Source organism: Anabrus simplex, chromosome 1 (genome assembly GCF_040414725.1).
Source record: "Anabrus simplex isolate iqAnaSimp1 chromosome 1, ASM4041472v1, whole genome shotgun sequence".
Taxonomy (NCBI): domain Eukaryota; kingdom Metazoa; phylum Arthropoda; class Insecta; order Orthoptera; family Tettigoniidae; genus Anabrus; species Anabrus simplex.
In genome coordinates, this window is record NC_090265.1 from 709,991,277 (window position 1) to 710,017,003 (window position 25,727).

Here is a 25,727-nt window from a genome sequence, read left to right on the forward strand (position 1 = left end):
GTTCCCAGTGGCCACTACGTTGGCAGTCGTCCTGCGCTGGCCACCCAATCTATGACATCTATCGATACTGTCCATGCCAATATCTACCTTAAGTCTGTTCTTAATGACGTCTATGACAGCCCCATAGGTGTCCTCCTCAGGTGATACCTTAACCCCGTGTATTAGTAGGCAATTTCGCCTACTGTACTGGGCTGCTTCATCAGCCATCTCCTCTTGTTTATCCTTCCTTTGATGGATCTCCACAATGGCCTGCTTCATGTCAGCTATCTCAGCACCCATGTAATCTCGGAAGTTCTTAAAGTCGGAGCTTAGGCTGGTGAGCAGCTCCTGGGGGTTGGCGGCACTGCTGTCTGCACTGCGGTCGGAAGCTGTCATGGCTTCCTCCAAACGAGCTTGAAATTCAGCCATGCAGTTCTCGTGCTCTGACAACCTCTTCTCAACGTCCTTGAGAGTCATTTTGACCATTTTAAATCAAAACGTGCACTTAGTGATGACGGTTGAACGCACACATGGAATCCCAGCTGCTAGTTATCTTGATAATTAGGCAGGTAAGTGCGGAGCAAGTTTACACGTAACTGGCCGTAGTCGCCATCTTACTCTTACATGTGCACATATTTAATCTGTGCTTAGTTCAGTCAGAGAAAACTTCAATTTCTTTGCATCTAAGAGCATGGTATCTGTCACACTGCCAATGACACCTCATACATATGCATTGTGAATCCGGTACACGATACTTCTTGAGTTGGCAAACCTTGTGATGAAATCTGTGTATGGCAAAACGAGTTAGTGTGTGTCTCATTTTGTATCCACTATTTGTCCACTCTGTCATTGTTAGAGCATCAGTGACATAAGAGTCACCTATATTTCTTGTTTCTTCTGCTTCGTTTCATGAAGCGATATGCTAGTGAAATGAAACCTGGAGATTTTAAGACTGTAACATACGACAAACTCAAACAAAGTGGTTTCTAGTGATTAATGAATGTAGTATTTTAATTTGTTAGTGTAAGCAACTGAGGATGATCCATAGATCGATACTAGTATTGAAATTTAGATGTAAATATACATTTTATAACATATAGCATTGATTAGGTGGGAGCATCAGATAACTCTGTAATTGTGAGTGATCACTTGTTTCTTACAGAATTCTGTTGATTGCTACTGCAAGCTTGCTGCATTAGTTTTGGTTTAACTTACTATACTACCATTCTGGGAGGTTACACTAGAAGTGATGCACCTGTTCCAGTTCTGTATTCATACCTGACATTCAGTCCTCTTAGTTTTCTTGCCTTCTTACATCTTGGAAAGGTTCATTTGCATATCATACTCGCTGCACCTCTTTCCAATCTCCAAGATATTAGATTGCAGGCTTTCAGCACAGTCTGCCATTAAGGCCTAGTCATTGGTCTAGGCTAAACTCCGTAATCAGGTAATTTTTTTTTTACAGGCTTCTTAATCTTGAAACACTGAAAAGGAAGCAGAAACGGTGGTCTGTTTCAAACTCGGATGCCAGTACTGAAGAGAATTATTCACTCCATCCGTCTAAGGGAGGGAGGAAAGTCGTCTCACGAGACGATAAAGAAGAGCAGAAATCAGATGACTCTGGTATGTATATTTCTTGTAACTGACGTACGAGGGCGAGTCAAATATAAAGGTTAAATTTAAAAAATAGATATATTTTTACAAGTGGTTTTATGCCACACCAACACAAATAGGTCTTATGGCGACAATGGGATGGGAAAGGGCTAGAAATGGGAAGGAAGTGGCTGTGGCCTTCAAGTCTCAATAAATGGCCATGTTGTTGGCTGTGGAATCAGATTTACCAGTAATTTGCCTGTCTGTAGTTTGAATTTTTCCTATTTCACAAAAACATGCACAAAATACTAACTAATGAAGATAATTCACTCAAATTTTGCATTCATGCCATTGAATGTCATGACTTACCCAAACTTCATTCCTTGAATGACTGCTGGCTGTGTTACAAATTTTTCATTTGAAATATTTTCAAAAAGAGAGGATCCATGTTTTCTAAAAAACATTGCAAGTTTGGATAGTGGGCAAACTAAATTTAAGTGCACAGGTTTGGAAGGACCTGGCGCAGTATTTTCATTCTCGCTATATTCAATACTCTTCGCACTCGAATAACTTTCACTGTTGCTATCACTACCCTCAAACTCAGATTCATTTTCCAAAACATAATTGTCATAATTACGATCTAAAACAATGTCTACAAGGGCATTCAAGCTCTTGTCATTATCGCGATGCCAATTCTACTGCATAATGAATATGTTTGACAATCCCACTGGTCCTTAGATATACAGACAGCATTGTTTACCAACAGTACAGGTCTGTTGTTCCTAAGTTGACATTATATAAATCATGTTATACACCCATCCTCACGTATTGCTTGGAAACTACCACGTTAACGAGACAAAACAACTCAAAATTCCAAGATGCAGAAATGGAGTTCCTACACATCATGGTACAGAAGAGCAGAAAGGACAAGTTCAGGAATGAAAAAAGTCCGAGAGGAGGTGGGAATAGGAAACTTCCGTACTACAGAGAATCCAGAAAGCAAGACTGAAGTGGTTTGGTTTACCGGGCGAGTTGGCCATGCGGTTAGAGTAGAGCAGCTGTGAGCTTGCATCCGGGAGATGGGTTTGAATCCCACGGCAGACCTGAAGATGGTTTTCCGTTGTTTCCCATATTCACACCACGTAAATGCTGGGGCTGTAGCTTAATTAAGGCCATGGCCGCTTCCTTCCCTCTCTTAGGCCTTTCTTATACCATCATCGCCATAAGACCTATCTGTGATGGTGCAAAAAAAAAAAAGAGGGGTTTGGCCATGTAAGAAGGATGAGTACAAGCAGGACTGCAAAAAGAGAATAGAAGGAAAAGGAAAAAGTACATTGGGCAGATCCAGAGGAAAATGGACTGATATGGTGAAGAAAGATGTCGAGGAGAGGGGACAAGATTGGGAGAAGATTACGAGAGAACAGTGGTTCACAGACAAAGATGGAGGGGGCTCATACACCACACCCGGGCAACTGGAGATGGTCAACAACGACTGCGACGACAATGATGAAGTGAGACACTGCGTCATTAGATTCGTGTCATGCACCAAAACACTGCACATGACCACAGCTTGTCAAATTATGCAGATCGGTTAATTGAGGTACAGCCATAGCATGTGCCTGGTGTGAAAGTGGGTAACCATGGAAAACCATCTTCAGGGCTTCGAGCCCACTATCTCCCGAATGCAAGCTCATACTTGTGCTTCCCCTAAAATATATTTTATTGAGCAAAAGTTTTATACAAGTGTGTCCATTTTCTGCTTAGTCTTGGTTACATTCAGTGCTCATCCACATTTACAAAGGGCATGGATTCCTCTACTGTAGGAAAAAAAGAAATCCTTTGGTTATCCGGGAGTCCACTCGTCTTCATCCGATGGAAAAGTCTTTCCTCGCAGTGCATCCTTGAGTAGCCTGCTTTGTTATATTGCTGCTCTGACAAATATGCGTCATAATACTGAGTAGTCATTTGTCGATGAATTTCAATAGGTTTCACACCTTGGCGCTCAAAAATTGAAACACAGGTCACTGTTCTTCGTCCATGCTTTTCTGAAATTGGGTGGTTATTGGTACTTTAATGGTGTGTGTTTGCATGGTTCTGCCACCAAGATGATATTTGTTTAAGCTTTTGTAACAATACTGCCAACAGACAGAACTGTGGTATGACATTTCAAATTTTTATTACTCTTGTAAGGCTTTCTTTTGACTCGCCCCCGCAGTAAAAAAAGAATACTATAATAATGCTATATTTGTTGGTGTAATAGATGCAGTTTCCCCTCCCCCAATTTTTTATAACAAAAATCTAGGGCGTATCTTTTGCGCAAGATGTAAAGGCTTGTTTTTTTTAAGATTCTATACACGTGAGGTCCCAGGCCTGTGCTGCAAACTACATTTACAATTACACTACGAGGCCTTGTGTTTCTTTTCACACTGCAAAATCATGTTCCATCCAGTGGAGAATAAAGATGGATGGACAATTGCTAGAAGAGCAATATAGCTTTTATAATGGTAGATCAACACTAGATCCCACATTCATTATGACTCAGTGAGTGAAAAATCGTTGGGTATTTGGAAGAAATGTTGTGATGGCATTCCTTGATTTAGAAAGGGCTTGTGATAGTGTACCCAAAGTAATGCAACTGAAAGGATTTGGAAAACAAATCGTAGAATATGTCCAAGCAAAATACAAAAATTGTTGCAGCAGTGTCGAAATGCATGTGGGGAGGACAAAATGGTTTTGGAATGAAACTGGAATACAGCAAGGAAAGATGAAAGGTAAAGGTAAAATATGGGGATAGGAAAATGATAAGGAAGGTAATACTGTTTGCAGATGATAATATTTTGATTGTGAGGAGCAAACAGAGAGGAAGTACAGGGGCAACTCAACATGATGAGTGAGATTATTGAAAATTATGGAATGAAAATAAGCGTGGAAAAGTGTAAGACAGTGTTGATTAGAGGAGAAAGGAATTATAAAAATAAAGAGACAAAACCTTGAAATTGTGGAGAGCTTCAAGTAGTTGGGAAGCAAACTGATGCAGGGTTGGACATCGAGATCAGTAAAAGGATTCAGCAGGGAAATGCTTTCTACCAGAGTGTGTAAAACCTGATATGCAGGGATGAGGTACCAATGAAGTGCAACGAGGTGATGTAGAAGATGTACTACTGCCCAATACTAACATATACAGCAGAGACCTGGAAACTGACAAATAGACATGAGAATAAAATCCAAGCCAGGGAAATGTTTTAAGAAGTTTGATAGGAAAAACAAGGAATGAGGATGTCAGGAAGGAAGTTGTGGGAAAGTTTTACAACAGAATGGAAGGGTGTCCTGTTATGTAGACAAACACACAACCACTACGATAACGGCAGTAAAATAAATGAAAACAAACTATCTGGTACGCAAATGAGCTAGTTCATAAGGAAAAATAGGAAGCGTAATCAGACACCCTCATACATCACCAAAATAAACCAGAAAGAAACTTACCTGAACTGATGGAAGAGTGTCACATTAAAACCTGTGGAAAATAATAAAGGAACCTGGTATCAAATTGCCAACTTTTTAAAAGAAGAACAACATATTGTGTTGAAAAGGAAATAAATAAGATTTATTTAATAAATGAAATAAATTGAAATAGTAACAGGGAAAGCGTCACTGTAGGAAAATGAAAAAAGAAACTGTCAAAAATAAGTTAACGTACCAAGGAAAGGTTTAACATAACAAATCGTGGTCGACCAATGCAAAAGGAAATGAACTAGTCATAACATTAATTAAAATCTTGGAAGCCTCATCATACTAGAGGAAATAGGGTGATTAAAATAATTATTTGCTTATAATTATTCTTTAGAATATTACTACGTTAACCACGGAGTTCTATCCAACAGGAAGAATTACCGTCAGTCCAGATAGAATTATCACAACGACTCTTCACACACGTAGCAATTAAAACAGAATTTTAAAATTAAATAGCTCAAATGAGAGCTCAAAATTTCATAATAGCAAGGGGAAATCATACAATAAAATAGAATCGTCACACAAGATGGTGAATCTCCGAGATAAGCAGAAAACATCATCATCCCCTTTTTATTTTTAATCAACAATCACAATAATCACACGTCGTCATAGCAACGCACGAACGCCATGTAGCAAGCATAACCAAAGGTTACAACGGGAACAATAGCCTGAACAGCTAAAGAGAAAAGCATAATTTTACACGAAAAGAACCAAGAATGAATCAAGAAAATTAAAATAAAGACAGAGAAAATTTAAATAAAATTACCGTCCTCTTGGTTAGAACTCAAATGGTTCAGAACTTTACCGAGTGGGGTGGCTTGCTAGCAAACATAATTAAAAATAGTTCGGTATCTGTCCAAATTTTTTTTCCTTTTATAATTTAGATCATAATTCAGCTTCACCCCAGATCAATATCACAAAACTTTCAGTACAGGATCAAAAACATGAACACTTCTATTACAACGAACCCGAATGATATTTAGAATACAATTTTTTTTTAAAAGGTTAAGCTGAGAGGAGGAGACTGAAAGCAATTTAGAGTCCCACACGCCACATAATTCAGTAAATTTTCAAAGTAGATCCATACCCAAGAAGTTTCATTTCACCTAGAGGCGGAAGGAAATCCAGAACTTGAGATGATGCCATAGCACCATTTTTTACTCACATAGATGATGAAATCTTAAAAGAAAATTTTAAAAAACATACAGTCTGTTGACGTTCCCGTGAAGATGGATTACATTAAAAACATATTGAGGGCGAGAGAAGGAGCCCTCTCACAATTTTCTTCAGCCGTAGTCCATGATGCACACCGAAATCCTCTCGCATGAGACACACGGAACACAGGTCCATCTCCTACTACTCACAACACTATAATGGCCGCTCTCACACTTAGCAAAGATGAACAAGGAAAAGCTTTTCCCGCAGAGGGCTCTAATTGGTTAGGGGGCGGAGCATCACAGTACGAACACTCCGTGTAGAGATCGGCACATACAAGGAGCTTTTCTTGCCGTAGATTCAAAGAAGAAAATGAGCGCGATGCTCAGAGTACAGGTGTATTAAATTAAACAGAAGTCAGAAAGAAAAGGAATGAAGATAGTTTGACACAAATTTCAACGGTGATTGGTCCACAACCAAAATGTTTGGGGGAGGAGAAGACGAACATGAACATCCCAACCCTGTGGGAGCTGGACGAGGGAAATGGATGTTGATGTACAGTAATGGAGATCAGTAAAAGGATTCAGCAGGGAAATGCTTTCTGCCAGAGTGTGTAAAAAGTTGAGAGAAAGAATGTTTAAAAATTTTATGAAAACCTCTGGTTCTTTATAAACAGTGAATGTTTGTAAATTAACTTACAGTTGACAAAATTAAGTGCGATCTTACTTTGTATGAATTCCTACATGAATAATTTCACAAGTTCATTTTCCAGTTTTGAAATGGATATGTTTGCTTTTAAAATTATCTCCACCACCATTCCTACTACCACTGCTGCTGTTATTGTTTTTTCATCCCACTAGTAATTTTGGCGGGTTTTGGAGATGCCGAGGTGCAAGAATTTTGTCGTGCCGGAAAATTTTTTTCATACAATAAATCTACTGACATGGGGCAGACATTTTTGAGGAACTTCAAATACTACCATACTGAACTGGGTTCCAGTCCACCAGCTTGAGCTCAGCTACTCAGCCTGACTAGTTCGGAAACAAGTAGTTTAATTTTCATAAGCCTCGTAACTCACACTTAGGAATAGAAATTCTCCAGAATTTTTTTGCAGAAATGTCCTCGCCTATTTAATCAGTGAGGAGCGTGAGGAAACAGAGTAAATCTTGCCTGCTAGGAGAACAACCACCGCCACCACCAATTGTGTAATTGTGGACATTAGAAGAACAGTTTTCTGTATTGCTTGGCGAAGCTTCCTTCAATTAAGTAAGGTCTGTCCAGGGGTGGTTTTTGGACAAAAATCTCCTGGGAGTGGACTTGGCAGTCCTATAAAACACCAAAGAGATGAACTGCTGAACTTCTCTGACTCTAGGAGAAATAAAATAATGGCATATGGCTTTTAGTGCCAGGAATCTCCGATGACAGTTTTGGCTCGCCAGCTGCAGGTCTTTTGAATTGATGCCCGTAGGCAACTTGCGCGTCGTGATGAGGATGAAATGATGATGAAGTCGACACATGCATCCAGCCCCCGTGCCAGCGGAATTAACCAATTATGGTTAAAATTCCTGTCGCTGCCGGGAATCAAACCTGGGACCCCTGTGACCAAAGGCCAGCACGCTAACCATTTAGTCCTGGAGCTGGGCTCTTTGATAGGAATGTCATGGCAAGTTTAAGCTTGTGTTGGGCCACTACTTGGAAGTTTGTTACGTGAACAATCTGATCACACTTTTAAGTAGATGTGATAGCATTTGTCATGTCTTGGAGATATTTATTTATTTCTTTGTTTGTTTATTTATTTACAGGGATGCTTCCCCCATTAAAATGGGCAGTGGCAAATCAATTTCTGTTACATAACATTTACATATATAATAATAATAATAATAATAATAATAATAATAATAATAACAATAATACATTAACAACAACAACTATTATAAGAATGAATTCCTTAACAACCGGGCGAGTTGGCTGTGCGGTTAGGGGTGCGCAGCTGAGAGTTTGAATCCGGGAGATAGTGGGTTTGAACCTCAGTGTCGGCAGCCCTGAAGATGGCTTTCCGTGGTTTCTCATTTTCACATAAGGAAAATGCTGGAGCTGTTTCATAATTAAGGCCAAGCCGCTTCCTTTCCACACCTAGCCCTTTGCTATCCCTTGGTCGCCATAAAATCAATCTGTGTCAGTGCTATGTTAAGCAAAATTGTAAATTCCTTAATGCTATGAACGTACATAGAACTGTGTTAATTAAGCATCAGTATTTGACCATTATTATTTATACAAATTGAACAGATGAACAAATATCAGCCATAATAGTATTATTTATTTACATATTTTACGCCCACATTGGAGCACTTAAATCAATACATTTGAGTTAATTTCTTCTTTTTCTTCTCCCAGAACTTTCTCATCCTCTCCGACCTGGAAGCCCTTTATGTGTCCGATATAGTATATTGTTTCCGTTCAACTGTTTTTAGTTTGAGACTTATGCTTTTGTTCTTCAAAATCCTCTTCTCTTTTCTGTCTTTGATTTGTTGCCGAGTTATACCCAATTCTTCCAAATCATCCTGAACTTCTTTGAACCAATTATTATTGATTTTATTTTTCAAAAAGTAATAAACAGTTGTTTCAATATCCTGGTGTCTGGTAACAGTGATAAAATATAGTGAATAGGAGGTGTGAAATGGACTCAGAAGCGAAAAGACATTCACAGTGCAAGAATGAAGGAGTACTGCTCAAAAAAGAAAGCTGCTAGAGATAAGAACCACGTGGTCTATAGCAGGCCCCAACGGAACTAAAGAAAATAGTAAATAATTATCTGATAATCATTAATGAAACAAGGAAAATAATATAAAGAAATAAAAATATACAAGGAGACTAAATTAAATTAAAGAAACTGAAACAATAATGATTATTGGGTTACATTACCAGAACACAACAGCATCACTAGACTGTTTTCTTTATGCGTGCGTGCTCAATCTCTCTTGACGCTATCCATTGTTTTTGAAAATATTCTTATAATTGAAAGTGATATTTAGAAGTAGGTACTGCAAAGTAAATTCATTACACTTCATTACCATTCTATTAAATTGTTCACTCACTCTTATAACAGGTGAATTTTTATGTAATAATGATGAAGCAGTGCAATGGAAGGGTTGATGGAAGTGTGAGTTAATGTTCTTAACATTGAAGTAAATGTATTGAGGAACCATATGTAAAAGTGGGATGACTTGCAGCAAAAGCATGTTGATGGTGTCCACGATTCCCTTCAAAGCTGAATGGATTGCATCTTGCAGGCTTTCTCTGTTCAGACTCTTGAGTTGTCTGCGCATCGTGATGGTAACAACCTCTGATGGCCGGTTTCACCAAGCTTCGTTTACGAATTTGACGACTGTTTAACTTTGATGATTCGTTTATCGTCCATTTTTTGTTTCTTCAATGTCTGTTCACTTTGACGATTGTCAAACGCACCGTCAATATTGACGCGCCGATTTTCGAGCTTCAATCATGACGATTCGTTTAAATTGGTGTCTCTGTGTTGTAAACACTGCAGTGTTCAGTAGTAGTTGGAAATTACAGAACTCTTTTAAAGTGTTTTAAGCGTTTTGGCAATCTACAGGAAGTATTAAAGCATTTGATCATGAATGTGTGAGACAACTTTGATGCTGAATTACTGTATATAGGATTACTAGAAAATCTGGGGCCTGAACGTGCAATTCCTGACCGTAATGATAATTTCTTCTCAATGGATGACTTCAATTTCATAACTAGGTACAGACTTTCCAAGAGGGTAATATTGAAACTTTTAGAGCAAATTGAAAATAGACTGGAATATTGTACTAATACAAACCGTCCGTTAACACCCTTACAACACCCACTTTTAACTCTACGTTTGTATGCTACTGGTTCTTTTCAATTGGTACTAGCAGATGTGGATAGTGTATCTAAATCTACAATTTGTCGCTATATTAGGAAAGTTTCTGAAGCTATTGCTTCCTTGAGACCCCTGTATGTGAGTTTTCCTGAAGGTGATGAAGCTCATTCAGTTATTTGCGATTTTTATATGATAAGCAACGTCCCTGGAGTAATAGGTGCTATCGACTGTACACACATACCTATACTGTCTCCTGGTAGGCATAATGCAGAAGTTTTCCGCAACAGAAAGTCCTATTTCTCAATTAATGAAAGGGCTGTTTGTGATGCTAATTTACTAATAAAGAATTTTGTTGCTAGATGGCCTGGATCGGTTCATGACAATTTCATTTTTAATAATTCTGAAATAAGAATAAAATTTGAGATGAGAAGAATCCAAGAAGGACATCTCCTAGGGGTTAATGGTTATCGACTTACTCATTTTCTTCTTATGCCATTCTTATATCCACGAAATCAAGGTGAGAAAAACTACAACAGAGCCCATATTAAGACAAGAAACACTGTTGAACGACAATATGGAGTATGGAAAAGGAGATTTCCAGCCTTATCACTGGGTTTAAAAACAACAGTAACAACATCTTTTATAGTGGCTACCGCTGTGCTACGCTATGTAAACAAAGGCAGATGAACCCCTGGAAGATAAAGAACTCCATCACTACCTAGAAGAGAAAAGACTACATATCAAGAATTATTTAGTCTTCGAGGAAATTAACGTACCTGGCTTAGCTGATCAAGATGGTCCTCCAGTTGTTAATCGGAACAGAATCGTTGAAAACCATTTCCATTAAGACACTGGTTTCAAAGTGGAATAAATTTGAAACACGAGTTCTGTATCACTAATATTATATAAACAAGCCCACACTTTATTGTTTTCTATAGCACACAGTACGTACTATTTAATATGACTGTATGTTTGTTACTAATAGTCTGAAATGTTAATTAAAAGTGGTTACAGATGTTTTCACTATATTTCAAAAGGAACCTTGGGACAACATTAAATTTAATCTATTGTTTCTTCAAATAAAAGGGAGGTTTGCCTGTAGCACTGCACTTCTCAGCTTTTCATTTTCTTGCTTAATTTTTTCAGTTCCTTTTTTCATCTGTATTAAGGATAGTTCTTAGTTATGCCTTAGTTGCAGCATGTCTAATTCTTGCTTGCAAAAATTCCTTCTTGCATTTGACAATTCAATAACTTTTTCACGGGCTTTTAATGCTTCTGTTTTCTTTTTCTTAAAAGAAGGTCGGTTTCTTGATGCCCACGATATCTTACTACCGCTAGGTGATGGTTTAAGGTCCTGGATTGTATTTGGGACTGTTTCTTCACTGGTAGGGATAAGGATCTGTGTACTTGGTTCATTCTTCTAACGTCACCAGTACATTGTATGGTTCAATAGTGCTGCTACTGGATGCGGTTAGGCCTATGTATGCAGAATTGCTATCCAAGTTGTTGGGAAGAGGCTCTATTTGGTCCCTGATTATTTCTAGCAACTGTGGTCATGTTTACTATAATCTATCAGCTTCATGGTCTGTATTGATAGTTTGAGCACACAAGTATGAATGATTAGAGTTTTTCACCTAATCACTATTATTTTACAAAGTGTCTAAAATGTTTACAAAGACAGTACTGGTTTCGACCTGCTAAATAGGTCATTGTCAGCTGTTAATGAACCTGCTTATTCAATAGCGACTGTACAGAATAAAACACTACTAAGATTAAACATGAATGCCACTATTCTAATAAAATATTTAATGTTAAGATATAAACATATGCTACAGTTTTTGAAGTTAAAAGGCTTTGACTTCCTAGAATCCCATGAATGCCACATTTTCCAAAAATTAATTTGCTATAAAGTTAAAAATAGAATACAATTCGTAGAGTCTAAAGAGTCACTGACATCCTGGTGTCAAGTTCAAATATCTTATGCTGTAGTGCCAACATTATGTCGAACGGTTGTATAAGGTAGATTCAAACGTGCATTGTTGGGCTGCAAATATGAGGGGAACATTGTGTTCAGTAGAATATGAGGTTCGGTATTTGTTTTACAGGTACTATGCTCGTTCTCAGTCTATCATTGCTGATCAACATGCTAGTTTTTACTATACTTCTTGTTGAGGCATAAGTTGCTGTGTATGACGTATTGAAATAAAAGTAAGTGTGAGTGCTCCCCTCTTCATACTTGCATTCCGCTCAGGTAAAGTCAAAAAATCTGAGAAAGAAGAAAAGGAAGGTGGGAATTAGAATAACTGATAGAGAGTGCCTGCTAAATGGGTTATGTACTATTATGTGTGTGTTACTTACGTGCGAGTTGGATGTGTCCTCGGGCATGGTCATGTCTGCCATTTATGTGGAACGGGTATTGCTGGCAAATTTTCAACGGGTTCTCGTCAATATTCTAGTGCCACTTTTTCAGTTAATGTTTATTAAACAATCTGAAATGTAGAATAATTGTGCAGCCCAAGAAAATACGGCATAGGCCTAACTAAAGCCAATATTCGGCATTAGCGTGAAGACAAAAATAGCTAAAGAATGCATTCAATTGCCCGCAAAAGGATGCTTTAAAGAACTTGAAGATGAAATTGTGAGGTATATGCTCGAAAAACGCAAGGGCGGAATGACCATTCCACGGCGTAGTAAACTCGTTAGTTGACCTTCAACGCTCGCTATTAGGCCCATACATCGCTAGGCACTGAAGTTGGCCAAATCTGGAGACGTGCGTGTAGCGGCCGGTTGGAGCTGACGCTGAGTAAAAGTAATAGTTTTATAGAAGCAAGAATATTTTCCTGATGGATCGGCGTATTGTAGAGACGTGTAGAATAGATATTGGCGGCAAATTTTCAATGGGTGTTCTTTGATAATATGATGCCAATTTTAAGTTAATGATTATTACACTCGCGGAAATAAAGAATAATTATGCAGCCGCGAAAGAATACAGCACGACTAAAGCCCGTGTTCGGCGTTGGCGTGAAGACAAAGATAGTAAAAAAAGGCATTCTATACATGAAAGGCATGCATACAAATTTATAAAGTATAAAGTAAAGCCTGATTTACATTTTTTGAAGGAAAATTGGGAGTCTTATTGCATTCAGGGTTGTCCTGGGTGAAATTAAACATATACACATTCACGTAGTGTCAGGTTTACAAAAATAACAAACACGTAAGCCGTTGATTGGGTATCATCCGCAAAAACGCAAGTTTTGAACAAACTGATTGCCGTTTCATACCGATTTTAATGTGTATAGGGGTTTTCCCGACTTTAAGAAAATCGGATATAACGACATTCCTCTCTAGCGAGTAAATTTTTCGGTGTTATGAATTCTCGCTGTAGCAGACTTCTACTTTATATAAAAAACGTGAGGGTTGTATAAGAAGTGTGTTTGCTACAAGAAGGTACACCTGTTATTGTTCAAAAGGACAGAAGTAATTGTTTTCCCATTTTGCTGCACATCGCATGCTTGCAAGTGTTCGTACTCACTGCACACAGATGTCCGTCAGAAAAACAGCCATGGCACTGGGGTCTGTGTCTATGGTACACAGTGAGCAATTGTAAAGATCGATTACTTCACCAGTTCATGTTTCATTTTGATTCTTTCCACTACCCTGACGTTCGTCCATTGTGTTGTGTTTGTCACACCAGGTTGCTTGCCTGTGTGACTAGAGTGACTTGCAGCACACAGAAGCAAGCCACTGTTCGGTGGCGCGTGTTCTTACTTATATAAAATGGTTTGACATAACAGCAAGCTGTGTAAAAGTCATTAATAGCAATAATAATAGACTGTTTCTTTTTGTGCTGTAAAGTAGGGATTGTCAGATTTTTTAAGACGGTGTACACCACCCACATGTAACACTAAATATGTCAGCACGATGACATTAAATAGTTTCTAATTAATTTTAATTAATAATTAATTTATTTATATATTTAATTATCTATTTATCTTTTAAACATTCACCAGGTTAATGAAATCAGAATTATTCAATATCCAGAGAGAAGTCTCTTGTAGTTACTCGCAACAGTCCTTCAGATATGATTCAGTCAGTCATGATCGTGTTTTATTCTTGAGGTATTTCAGACATGAGAAAGCTTTCTTGCACAGGTAGGTTGTCCTGAATATTTGAGAGAAACACTCGGCAGTATGTGGAACGTTTTAGTAACTTAAGCTTACCAGAAGGGTGTGAATACCTCCTGTTTGAAAAATATTTGAGAGTTAAGGGGGATGGGGATCCATCAATTCAAGTTCTGTATAGGCAGCCATATTATTCTTATGAATAACTTTGATTTTTCTGATTAACACTTTCGTGCTCATAAACCTTAAATGACATCCTCATTTGTGTCTTGTTCAATGTGCCCTTCGTTACTTGCCTCTAAGAATGCTTGCAAAATAATTACTTCAGACTTCACTTTAGACCTTAGGTGAGATGTTACTAGTTTCAGCTAAATCCAAGCGATGGAAGCGGGAAACATTCTGGTGGCCTCTCGAACCGTTGTTGTTTAACACGTCACACACTTGAAAAGATACTGAAGTTAATATGTCCACATAAAGTAACTGTATTTGGTGAGTAAATATGTTTTTGTCTTGTAGAAATATATGTTCTTTCCAGTTGTACTACAATTTCTATAATACAGACAATATACAGTGAAACCTCGTTAGTATGTTCCTCATTAACACGTTTTCCCGCTTAGCACATCGTAAAATTGAAGTCCCGACGCCCATAGTATTAAATCTGTATAAAATATACCTCACTTAACACTTCGCGAATTTTTGCCTTTACCGCTTAGTACGATCATATATTCCCCAGCCCTGAAAATGTTCTTTGTCATCCCGTGTGTAGGGAATGTGATTTCCAACAGAGATAAGAGCCCTCGCCACGGGTCGGTCGGAGAAAGTTGCGCGATAAGAGGAAATGACCTTGGATTCTTGAACACTGAGTATATTCTGCCTTCGAGGAGCAAGCTTTTATCTTAGGTAAAGTTGAGTTTTGCGTCGTTGATTGGCAGCAAAGACTTTCTGAATTCAGTTTTCACGCAGGTTTTTTTTCCTCTCTCAAAGCTCTCCTGTTGACATACATGGATTATGGCTGGGAGTCATCAGAAATTATGCGTCACGGAAGTTACTGCCACAAACTGTGTAACAGAAGTGTAACTCTAGCAACCATGCAGCCGTTGGTGGATGGTCATGATCGAGAGACATATCTATGATCATTTGATTTTCTCAAAGGGAAAAGTGGTTCATTTTTTTGTTCTTCGTTCTATGGAAAGGGTCTTTGTTATCAGTGAGATTGCTGAATAAGAGAGTGCATTTGATTGTGCTTGTAGCCTTTTTCGGATTCCAAGCAGAAGTTAGAAACTTATTTATTAAAATTAATTCTTTCCAACTTCGATAGTACGTTTTTCTGTTTAACACGATTTTTATCGTTGTCCCCTGCAGAGACATACTAACGAGGTTTCACTGTACTACCATTATTTCCTAGAAAAATGTAGAGCTTATTAGCTTTCAGTAAATAAAAAATGAGATTAAAGTGATCTTTTACTACAAAATGAAAATGCAGTCATGAGAGGGTTAAGTCTGCCGTATTGAAGGGCGTTACAGTGGTTATGTGTCATGTTAAACAATTGAGTAGTCCAGTTTCAAAACTGATCATCTGCTTCATCATCATTTCCCTTTATCCAGCTGTAGCCAGGTAGGGGCAAATATGGTTCCTCTCCACTTTCTTCGGTCTTTCCACCACTCCTCCTCCAACACTGTGTCCCAGTCCAGGTTTCTTTCTATAATACTGTGTTGGATTGTATCCTTCCATCTCAATCGTGGCCGTCCACGGGGTCTCCTTCCTTGCATTTGCATTTCCATCACCTTTTTTTTGTCGTTCTTCGTCACTCATTCGCTTTATGTGCCCAAACCATCTTAGTCAGCTCTTCTCTATTCTATCATTCATTTTTTCCACTCCAGTTTCTTCTTGGATTTTCTCATTCCTTATTTTGTCTCTTCTACTCTTCTGTATCATTCTCCTCAAGAACATTTTGGCTGCCTGTATTCGACTCATCCTTCTTTATCATTGTCCAAATTTCTGCTCCGTAAGTTGTTATGGGTAGGTAATACATCTTGTACATAGTTTCCTTTGCTTCCATTGGCACATCTTTGTCCCATACATGTTTCTTACACCATGATAGAAACAACTTCCAGCTTGAATCCTCTTACTAATCTCAGCATTCAGTCGAGCATTACCTCCTGTAGGTGGGGGACGCTGACGAAGAATTCACCCCTGCCTGTCGTAAGAGGCGATTAAAAAGGGTGTCCAAGGGATGATCAAATTAGAACCATGAAACTACTTGTGAATAGTACCACCACGCGGGGAACACCATGGGTCACTGTTACTTGCGCGTAGTACCACTATGTTGGGTACCAAATAGGTTTGTGATTAGTAGCAAACGAGAGCGCGACAGCTTTTACAGTACCTGTGATTAGTAGCACTATATGAGCGACACCCTGGGCTGAGGGAACGCATGGTTCTGGCTTGCCTATGATTAGTACCCACATGAGGAACACCACGGGATAGTAAGAGTCCCTGTGTTTAGTACACTTATGTGATGAACACCATAGGTTTGCGTTGGCTGTAAATGGTCAGTGTTCTCCCCAGAAATGTTTGTCAGCCGGGCGGGGAATACTACGTAACACTTCAATATGAAAAGAAATTTCAATTCATTCCCCTCAGGGCGTTAACAATAATATTAGAAAGGTAAACATTAACTGCAAAATTGAACTATTGTAATGTTATTATCACAAGCAAGATATAACATAGTATTTTGAACTTCAAGTGTTCTATAGCACCTTCCAAATCATGTAACAGTGGACTTGGGCCTACCACTCAGTTGCTGTGGACATGTGGACTGCCATACGGATTTGTGATGTCATGCGGAAAAGAGGGCTCGCATGCGATTCCACGCTAATCCAGACCCCCGATCGTGACTACGTAGTGGTCAAGCTAAATATTTCATCTCCGATGTAATTGATCCGATTATGCTAATAATAATGATTTATCATTTAAATTAACAGTTTTTAAATGGTTTGGACCACCCAATGACTCAAATGTGTACCTATTAATATTATGTAATTAGCACATATATAGGTTATATTAGCCGGGCGGTCTCTAAAAACAGCCGGGCGGTGCGCCCATTAGAAAGGTCCTAGGGAGAACACTGATGGTGCTGCAATGTACGAAACACCGAAGGTCTGTAATACATGTGCGAATTTCATTACCTATGAGTAGTACCATAATGTGCGGAATACCGCGAGTCTACGCTACTCTTGATTAGTACCGCAACATGACAAATACCATGGTTCTACTTTCCTAGCGATAAGTACCATTGTGAGGGGCCGCTGACTTGGATTTTGGACCCCTTTCGAATACAAATATCATCAATTCAGTATTGTACTATAGAAGCAGTCCCTTGGCCAGTAATACTATTGTACTACACCAGCTTCTGTGCATATGAGGCTCTGTGGCTCGGTTCCATTGATCGTTTTAAATTCATAAACAGCAAGCATCATCAGTCGAGCATTCTCCATTAATTCACTCCCCATGTATTTGAACGTTTCCACTATTTCCAGGGGCTTGTCTGCAAGTCTAATCTGACCTTTCCCTTCTTTCTCCCCTCTAGTCATAACAAGTGTTTTACTCTTTTCTACACTTATTTTCAATCCACATTCTTCGACTTTCCCGTTCACCACATCCAACTGTTCTTGAACCTTCCTATTGTTTTCTCCCCAAATCACAATATCATCTGCAAATAACATGATGTTCATTTCTCTTCCTCCATATGCTGCTTTTGTTGTTCTCATGATGTCATCCATTACTATTGTAAACAGGATTGGTGATAGAACACTTCCCTGTCTCAGCCCACTAGTTATTTTGAACCAACTTGTCTTGCCATCTTGTGTTTGCACGCAACTACAACATTCCTTGTACATTGCCATGATCATTTTTATTAATCCCGGTGCAATTCCTTTTTGCACCAAACTGTCCCAAACTCTAGTTCTGGGGACACTGTCATATGCCTTTTCAATGTCAACGAAAGTCATCACCATATCATTCCCTTACTCCCATTGCTTTGCCATTAGTTGTGTCATAATGAAAATGGGCTCTATTGTTGGCCTTCCACTTCTGAAACTAAACTGATTTTCCTGTATCTGATCCTCAACTCTCAACCTTATTCTACTTTCCAGTATCCTCCTCATTATCTTAGCAACATGGGATATTAGAGTAATTCCCCTGTAGTTCTAAAAACTTTCTTATCGCCGTTCTTAAAAATTGGGATGATTATTCCTTTTTGCCAATTCTCAGGGACCCACTTATTCTCCCAGACATTCCTGAGAACCCGATATGTCCACTGCATTGTAATTTCTTTATCCATTTCTTCATTAACTAATTGCCTTTCCTGGTTTTCATTGAAGACTGTCATCAGTTCTTATGTTCAGCAACTTCTGAAAATACTCTCTCAATCTAGTTCTTACTTCTTCTGGCTTTGTTAATATTATGCCTCCTTCATCCTTCACAAATCTGGTGTTTACGTGATCTCTCTTTCTTAAGATACCATACAGTAATTCCTTGCTGCCCTGCATATCATCTCTCAATTTCTATTTTACTAGCTTTTCTTGCCATTTTCTTTTCCTTCACTTTAATCTTTACTCTATCATTCCACCAGTGTCTCTTTGTCTTTCACATTTCCTGGTGTTCTACCACATACCTTTTCTGCACATCCAACTAGTGCTTCCTTAAATCTTTTCCATTCATCTTAAACATTCCCCACCTCTGTCCTGGGTACCAAGGGTATTATTTCCCTTTAAAATTCTTCTTGAATGCTTTTCTCCTTCAACTTACATACTTTAATTCTTTTCTCTCTTCCTAATGGTTTTTTTTTTTCAAACTTTCCCCGTTTCAGTTTTCCTAACACCATCCTATGATCTCCACCAAAGGCAACTTCAGGCATGGTTGGAACATCTAAAAGGTCCTTCCGGTGTTCTTTCTCTATGATTATATAATCACTCATGGTCTTGGTTCATCTGTCTTCCCAACCATGCCTTGTAATCTTCTGACTGTTCTTCTTCCTAAACCAGGTGTTTCCAACAATCATTTCGTTCCTCATGCAAAAATCCACCAACAATTCGCCTTTCTTGATTTACATTTCCATATCCAAAGGGTCCTACAACATCTTCCTCTCCTTGTCTTTCCATTCCAACTTGTGCATTTAGATCTCCTATCAATAGCACTTCCTTATCTTCTATCTGTCTCTCCACTTACTCTAAGAAGTCCTCTAGATATTCATCGATGCAAGATCATCTGCATATTTTTGTGAATATGAGTTAGCTGTAGAATCTGGCATATTGGATCTTTATCCTCATTCTGCAAAATAATTGGAGACATAACTTGTCATTTGACAACCTTAGTGGCATGCTGAAATATCGATTAGGTTACAAAATTGTTCTATACCACTCGTTAGGTTTCAAAACTCATCATTTACATTACTGCAGTTCGCTTTCAAAAGTGGTCATCTGCAGAGTTGTAACAGTGAAAAGTCAACATACGGAATCAAAACTTATCATTGTTAGAATGCATGTATAGTAAATTTCTTTAGATGAGACACATAACCAAAAATAAACAAACAAATTTATTTTTGTGTATTATGGTCATGGACAAAATTGTAAAGAAAACAAAGAAAGCCTATGGAGATAGAGATGAAGATACTGCTATTTGCAGATCTGGGGAAGGAACAGCAAAGAAGTGCAACAACTAGATGTACTGATCGAAAAAAATTATTAGTATGGCATGAAAATCAGTACAGAGAAAAGCAAGACTATGGTGATGTTGAGAGGGTAAAGTCAAGGAAACGGCACTGTGAAAATTGGAAGACCGAGTCTGGAAAAACAAATTATACCAATATTAAGGACAGTGCTGTCGTCGGCAGTTACTAGTTTCCGAGTTTACAGATTTCCTGGCTAATAGCTCACTTCAATTAACAGCAGTTTGTGTTTAAACTTCCGGTGACTGTACAGGCCAATTCTTGCGTTAGCACATACATTTTAATGCTATTTTGAATTTGTTTGTACCAGGGATCATCATAATCTCGTTTTCCTCGCAACGAACTACCTTTCACAGACCTCGTATGGGTTCCCAGCCTGCTTCCCATCTCCTTTCTTTTAGTTATGTTGTTTAACCTGGTATTTATATCTCGATGTTGTTTATGCAGTCTTTATTGTGTGTGTGTGTTTTACTTAACTTTATCAAATCTCATGATTAAGTTTTCTTTATTGTGTTTATTATTATTATTATTATTATTATTATTATTATTATTACTATTATTACTATTATTTCGATACTGTGTAATCCGTAGTGGTACATATATATATATAAACCTAGTGTGTAGATTAAAATTACTCTATTTGTGAGTCGACTTCCATCATAAACTTGAAGTTGTTATCAATGATACACTGTATTAGGAAGGGGGTGTTATATTACATATCTGTGTGCTGTTGATATCAGCTGAAGTTCTGGCAAATTGGTAATCTATGATATATGTTCCACCTATCCGTCCGGAACCTGCTTGTTCAAAAGTCTTTTCACCATTAGTTGCATTCTGATGGATGAGCTATGGTTACTGTAACCCTTTCAGACCGTGTACGCACAATTGTGCGGGTTCGTATTTTATTTATCCCTGACTGTATTTGAAGTTTTTTCGGTGCAATGCCGGACTGCAGTGATTGTGCGGGATACGTGGCGTGTATTTCAATTGTTTTTAGTATGCGCTTGACCACCAGGGCGAAGGAAGAAGAGTTTAAAAAGCACAGTTGATCGGCGAAATGGCGAAATGAAGCAGTAGTGCCAAAAGTAAGTATTTATTTATTGCGTTTATATTAATCTAGAAGCTTTACTGAATACCGGAATATATTCATTGAAGTGTATACATTGGTTAGTGAACGTAAATTTTGAAGATACATCATCGTATGTGATACGAGGTTTTGAATTTTGATACGCACAATTGTGTGGGTCCTTTTTTTCGGATGTTAGTTTTTATTTTGTAAAATAAACTATCAATATGTGTATTGAGGAGCATTTTAGTCAGTTTTTGACATACAAACAAAAATTCACACCTCCAGTTTTCTTTCAGGTCTGAAAGGGGTAACTCATATTTTTAGGACTTAATTTCTACTGAAGACGACTCTAAAATGAGTTGAAACGTATGGTTAATGTACATATATCATCTCTATAGATGTAAAATATTACAATGTATTGAATGGGAGGTTTTTTAACATTCAAATTGATGTAATTCAAAAACCGTCAATACGGAATGAAATTTATACTATGCAACTGTTGTATATTATTTGGAAATGCCACATAATTCATCCCGATAAACTAACTGAGCAATAACTAGAATTAAAACACAAAGCAAATAGTATAAAATCATAATTTTTCACAGTGTAAATATTTACTCAGTTTGAGGAACCTAACACGAGGCATGACAGTTCTAAAACACATTGTGTCAACACTTACGTCTTTGCACCAGTAACTGTGGAATGTAGGCTTCTGCAAGTTCATCAGTAAAAAATCTAGATGAGTACTGGCATACCTACTGGTTTCATCTGCAATGTACTGTACTATACAGTCATCTAAGTACTGCCTGAAAATGAATTCCCTACTTACATTTTCACAAATTCCACTTGTAGGGAGCAGTCCACGTATTCCTTAAAAGGAATAAGTGGAATATTCTTTTCATATATCCAGTTCCATTCAACATGCTGATCACCCTCGTCGCTAACATCGCTTTCACTATTGGATAAATCTGATAATACAATGCAGAGGGTCACAAGGAACTTCCCCTCTCACTATCACTGCTGAAATCAGAACCTAAAACATCAGGCAAAATTTGAATTTTGTTATTAATGAGCTTTTCCCGCTCTTGCACGTGTTTCTTTGAAGTCATCTTCACGACGACAACACATCGATCAATCAATTATTATATCAGTTCACCTCGGAAACCAAATAAGAAAGAGAGAGAGCAAGAATGCCAGAAAACAATCAATCGAGGTACCTAGAGTAGAGTTTCAACCACAAATTATATTGCCTACAGCTAATAGCACTCAGACTTGTTGTTATAACATGCAATCCATAGAGGCTCAATTTTTCAAATAACTGTTAGGTTGTTTGAGGTGGATCAGAAGATAAAGAAATGTGAGGGTTAAATAGCTGGACAAAACATACACAAAAAATTACATTCTGAAAAGTATGTTACGTTAAGTTATATTACTGCAGCATGTCTCCAGTCGCTCAACCGGGTCAGGACTGGTTGGATTTAGGCAACCTATCATTGTGGAAAGTACAAATAAAAGTAAAAATTACAATGTATTGAATAGGAGGATTTTTTAGATTTAAATTGATGTAATTAATTATTAATGAACCATCAAAGAATGAGAAACAAAAAGCTAGTTATCACTTTTGTTGACTTCAAGAAAGGATACGACAGTATTCATCATGAGTCATTACTTAAAATCCTTAAAGAATTTGGGTTACACCAGAAACTCATTAATCTTGTTGGTGTTACCCTCAAGAACACTAGAGCAAAAGTTAAATTCCGAGGAGAGTTGTCTGAATCATTTGAAATCTGAACTGGACTTCGACAGGGGGATGGTCTCTCACCAATACTGTTTAACTGTGCATTGGAGAAAGTCATGCAAGAATGGTCTAAAAAATGTCAGCCAAACATCAAGATTGGCAAAAATATCAAACTCAATTGTCTAGCATTTGCAGATGACCTTGTGCTACTTGCAAGTAGTGTGGAAGAGGCTAAACTCCAAATTGAAGAATTAGAACAAATAGCAGCAAAATTGGATTACAAATCTCCTTTGAAAAGACGGGATGATGCCATCCTTCAGAGTGGAAACATCACCTATCACACTGACTAATAACAAACAAATTAAGGTTGTTAATAAATTTAAATATCTTGGAGAGATTATAACTTGGAACTTAAAAGAGAAAATATCAGTTGAAAATAGAATTACCAAATTAAAACAAGCACAACACATTACTTGGCCAATCTACAAGAAGAAATCTCTCTCGATAAATGCAAAATTTAAACACTACAACTCCGTTATTAAGCCTGAAGCAACCTATGCTAGTGAAACCTTATTCAATTTGAATACGCAATCAACTACAGATAAATTACAGAAAATAGATAGACGAATCATTAGAACAATTCTAAACAAAAAGACACCAAGTAGATAGACAATGGCGATTACTACCTAATGAAGTTGTATACCAGGAGACTGAGTCTGTAATAGATACAACGCGCAAAAGAAGAGTTGCTTTTTTCTGTCACATATTATGACTACCAGAGACTAGGATACTCACATTTATTCAACTACTTTTGGAAAAGTAAAACTAAAAATCGCTGGTTCAAAGAAGTCCAAGAAGATTTAAATGAATTAGGCTTGACAATTCAACAAATTGAAAACAGAGAAGAGAAGAGGATCCTGAGAAATAACGACGTGAGACTTAAACTGAAGACCTATACACGCAAACAGCACAACATAACTGACGAAGAACGCGCAGCCAGATCAGAGAGAATGAAACATTTCTGGGAACAAAAGAAGAAACATCAACCAAATTTGTAACCAACATTGATAAGACCTGACTGTATATAGATTGATTTCAGTGCTCCAATGTGGGCGTAAAATAAATAATAATAATAAAACATCTCCCATGATAATATTTGCAGTAGATCATCCACAGTACTGTTTTAACTGAAAGCATGCAACACCAAGGCTATATACTTGAAAGATTCCCAGCAATGTCAGTGTACATGCGGCCGAGTGCATATGGGTTAAGGACATACAAGTGTGTATCATTGTTTCCCTTACTCACTTTGCTTTCTAGTGACTAAGTTTTCCAACTGTAAATTTCCATCCTGTGTTTCGGACTGACTTCTTTCTGGTCTTAGTCACCTCATCATCACCCCTGCATCACTGGGCCTTCTGCCCCATTAGGTTTTATGACATCATGTTATGGGATTGCTTGAGGTGTTCAGCATCCCTTTCATTTTGTTCTCGGCCTTTCTATTCACCTTTGTTTAACTTTTCTTGACTATTTAGTGTGAGCTTCGGCTCCTGTGTTTCTGGAGCTTTTGATCTGCTGTTTGGGTGTGGCTCCCCTAAAGAGTATGTTGAATATGAAAGCTGCTAAACTTTTCATGTGGTTTTTCTGAAGTGTATCTGAGTCCGGTTACCATTAGACTAAATTGTATTGTAGAATTCAGGGTTCGAGACCCTTCTGACGTAACTTTTGTTGTGGAGGATTCGATTCCCCTTTTGGTAACTTTGTTCTGGAAGCTCCTGCTTCTTTCTCTTTTTGAACAAAGTAAAATATTCTCTCTGCAGGGAGAGGAGACACTTCATTTGTAGAGATGAATGCCTCATTGATGTATTCATACCAAAGGTAGGAGATACTTAATAAGACCTATTGGTCCTGAGAAGACTGAGTCTTGTTTGAAAAATGGGAGCCCTTTCCTCTCGGGTTGTGTACTAAGCTAAGCTCCAAAGCTTGACTGTTATTTGTTGTTATCTTTTTCAAAAATGTATTTCATGTTGCAAACGTACTACTGTTGTTGTTTTTGTTTGAAAAGATTTTCTACCAAAGAAAAGAAAAGATTTTTCAGTAAATATACCTTTCAGACATGAATAGCCTCCGCTCAGGCAGCAGTGCGCCGGCCTCTCACTGCTGGGTTCTGTGGTTCAAATCCCGGTCACTCCATGTGAGATTTGTGCTGGACAAAACAGAGGTGGGGCAGGTTTTTCTCCGGGTAGTCCAGTTTTCCCTGTCATCTTTCGTTCCAGCAACATACTCCAATATCATTTCATTTCATCTGTCAGTCATTAATAATTGCCCCAGAGGAGTGCAACAGGCTTTGGCAGCCGGTACATTCCTATCCTTGCCGCTAGATGGAAGCTTCATTTATTCCAGTCCTGACCCGGTTGAGCGACTGGAGACTTGCTGGAGTAATATAACTTAGCATAACATACTTTTCAAAATGTATTTTTTTGTGTATGCTTTGTCCAGCTATTTAACCCTCACGTTTCTTAGCATAACATACTTTTCAGAATGTAATTTTTTGTGTATGCTTTGTCCAGCTATTTAACCCTCACGTTTCTTTATCTCCTGATCCACCTCAAACAACGTAACAGTTATTATTTGAAAAATTGAGCCTCTATGGATTGCGTGTTAACTGCCAATCTCTTTTTTCAGTGTTAAGTCTTAAGCCATTCTTGACATCCTGCCAGTATGTCTTGAGCTCATGTGTTAGTACCTCCTAATGCGCTTCACTCAAAGGTTCCCTCTTTCTTTTCACTCTGATTCCACTTTAAATCCCTGATAGCTTTTTACCATTTATTTGAATGCAGCCCTGTTGCTAATTTTGTTTTCAGGGCATACCAGTCTGTCTCAGACATTTTTCTTGCATTCTTTGAACCACCTCAGTTGTGTTGCTTGTGTTCTTGATTTTCTTAGCCAGAAATTAGATGTGTCC

At 38.0% G+C, this 25,727-nt stretch overlaps 1 protein-coding gene across 4 annotated transcripts in view; it reads left to right on the forward strand.

The window, feature by feature from the left end:
* LOC136856717 (transcriptional regulator ATRX homolog) overlaps positions 1–25,727 on the forward strand; it is a 462,565-nt gene that overhangs the window by 24,466 nt on the left and 412,372 nt on the right. For all 4 annotated transcript variants that reach the window (XM_068225163.1, XM_068225164.1, XM_068225166.1 and 1 more), the window contains exon 3: positions 1,445–1,602. In XM_068225163.1, the coding sequence (XP_068081264.1) occupies positions 1,445–1,602 (158 nt within the window). The remainder of the gene's footprint in view (positions 1–1,444; positions 1,603–25,727) is intronic.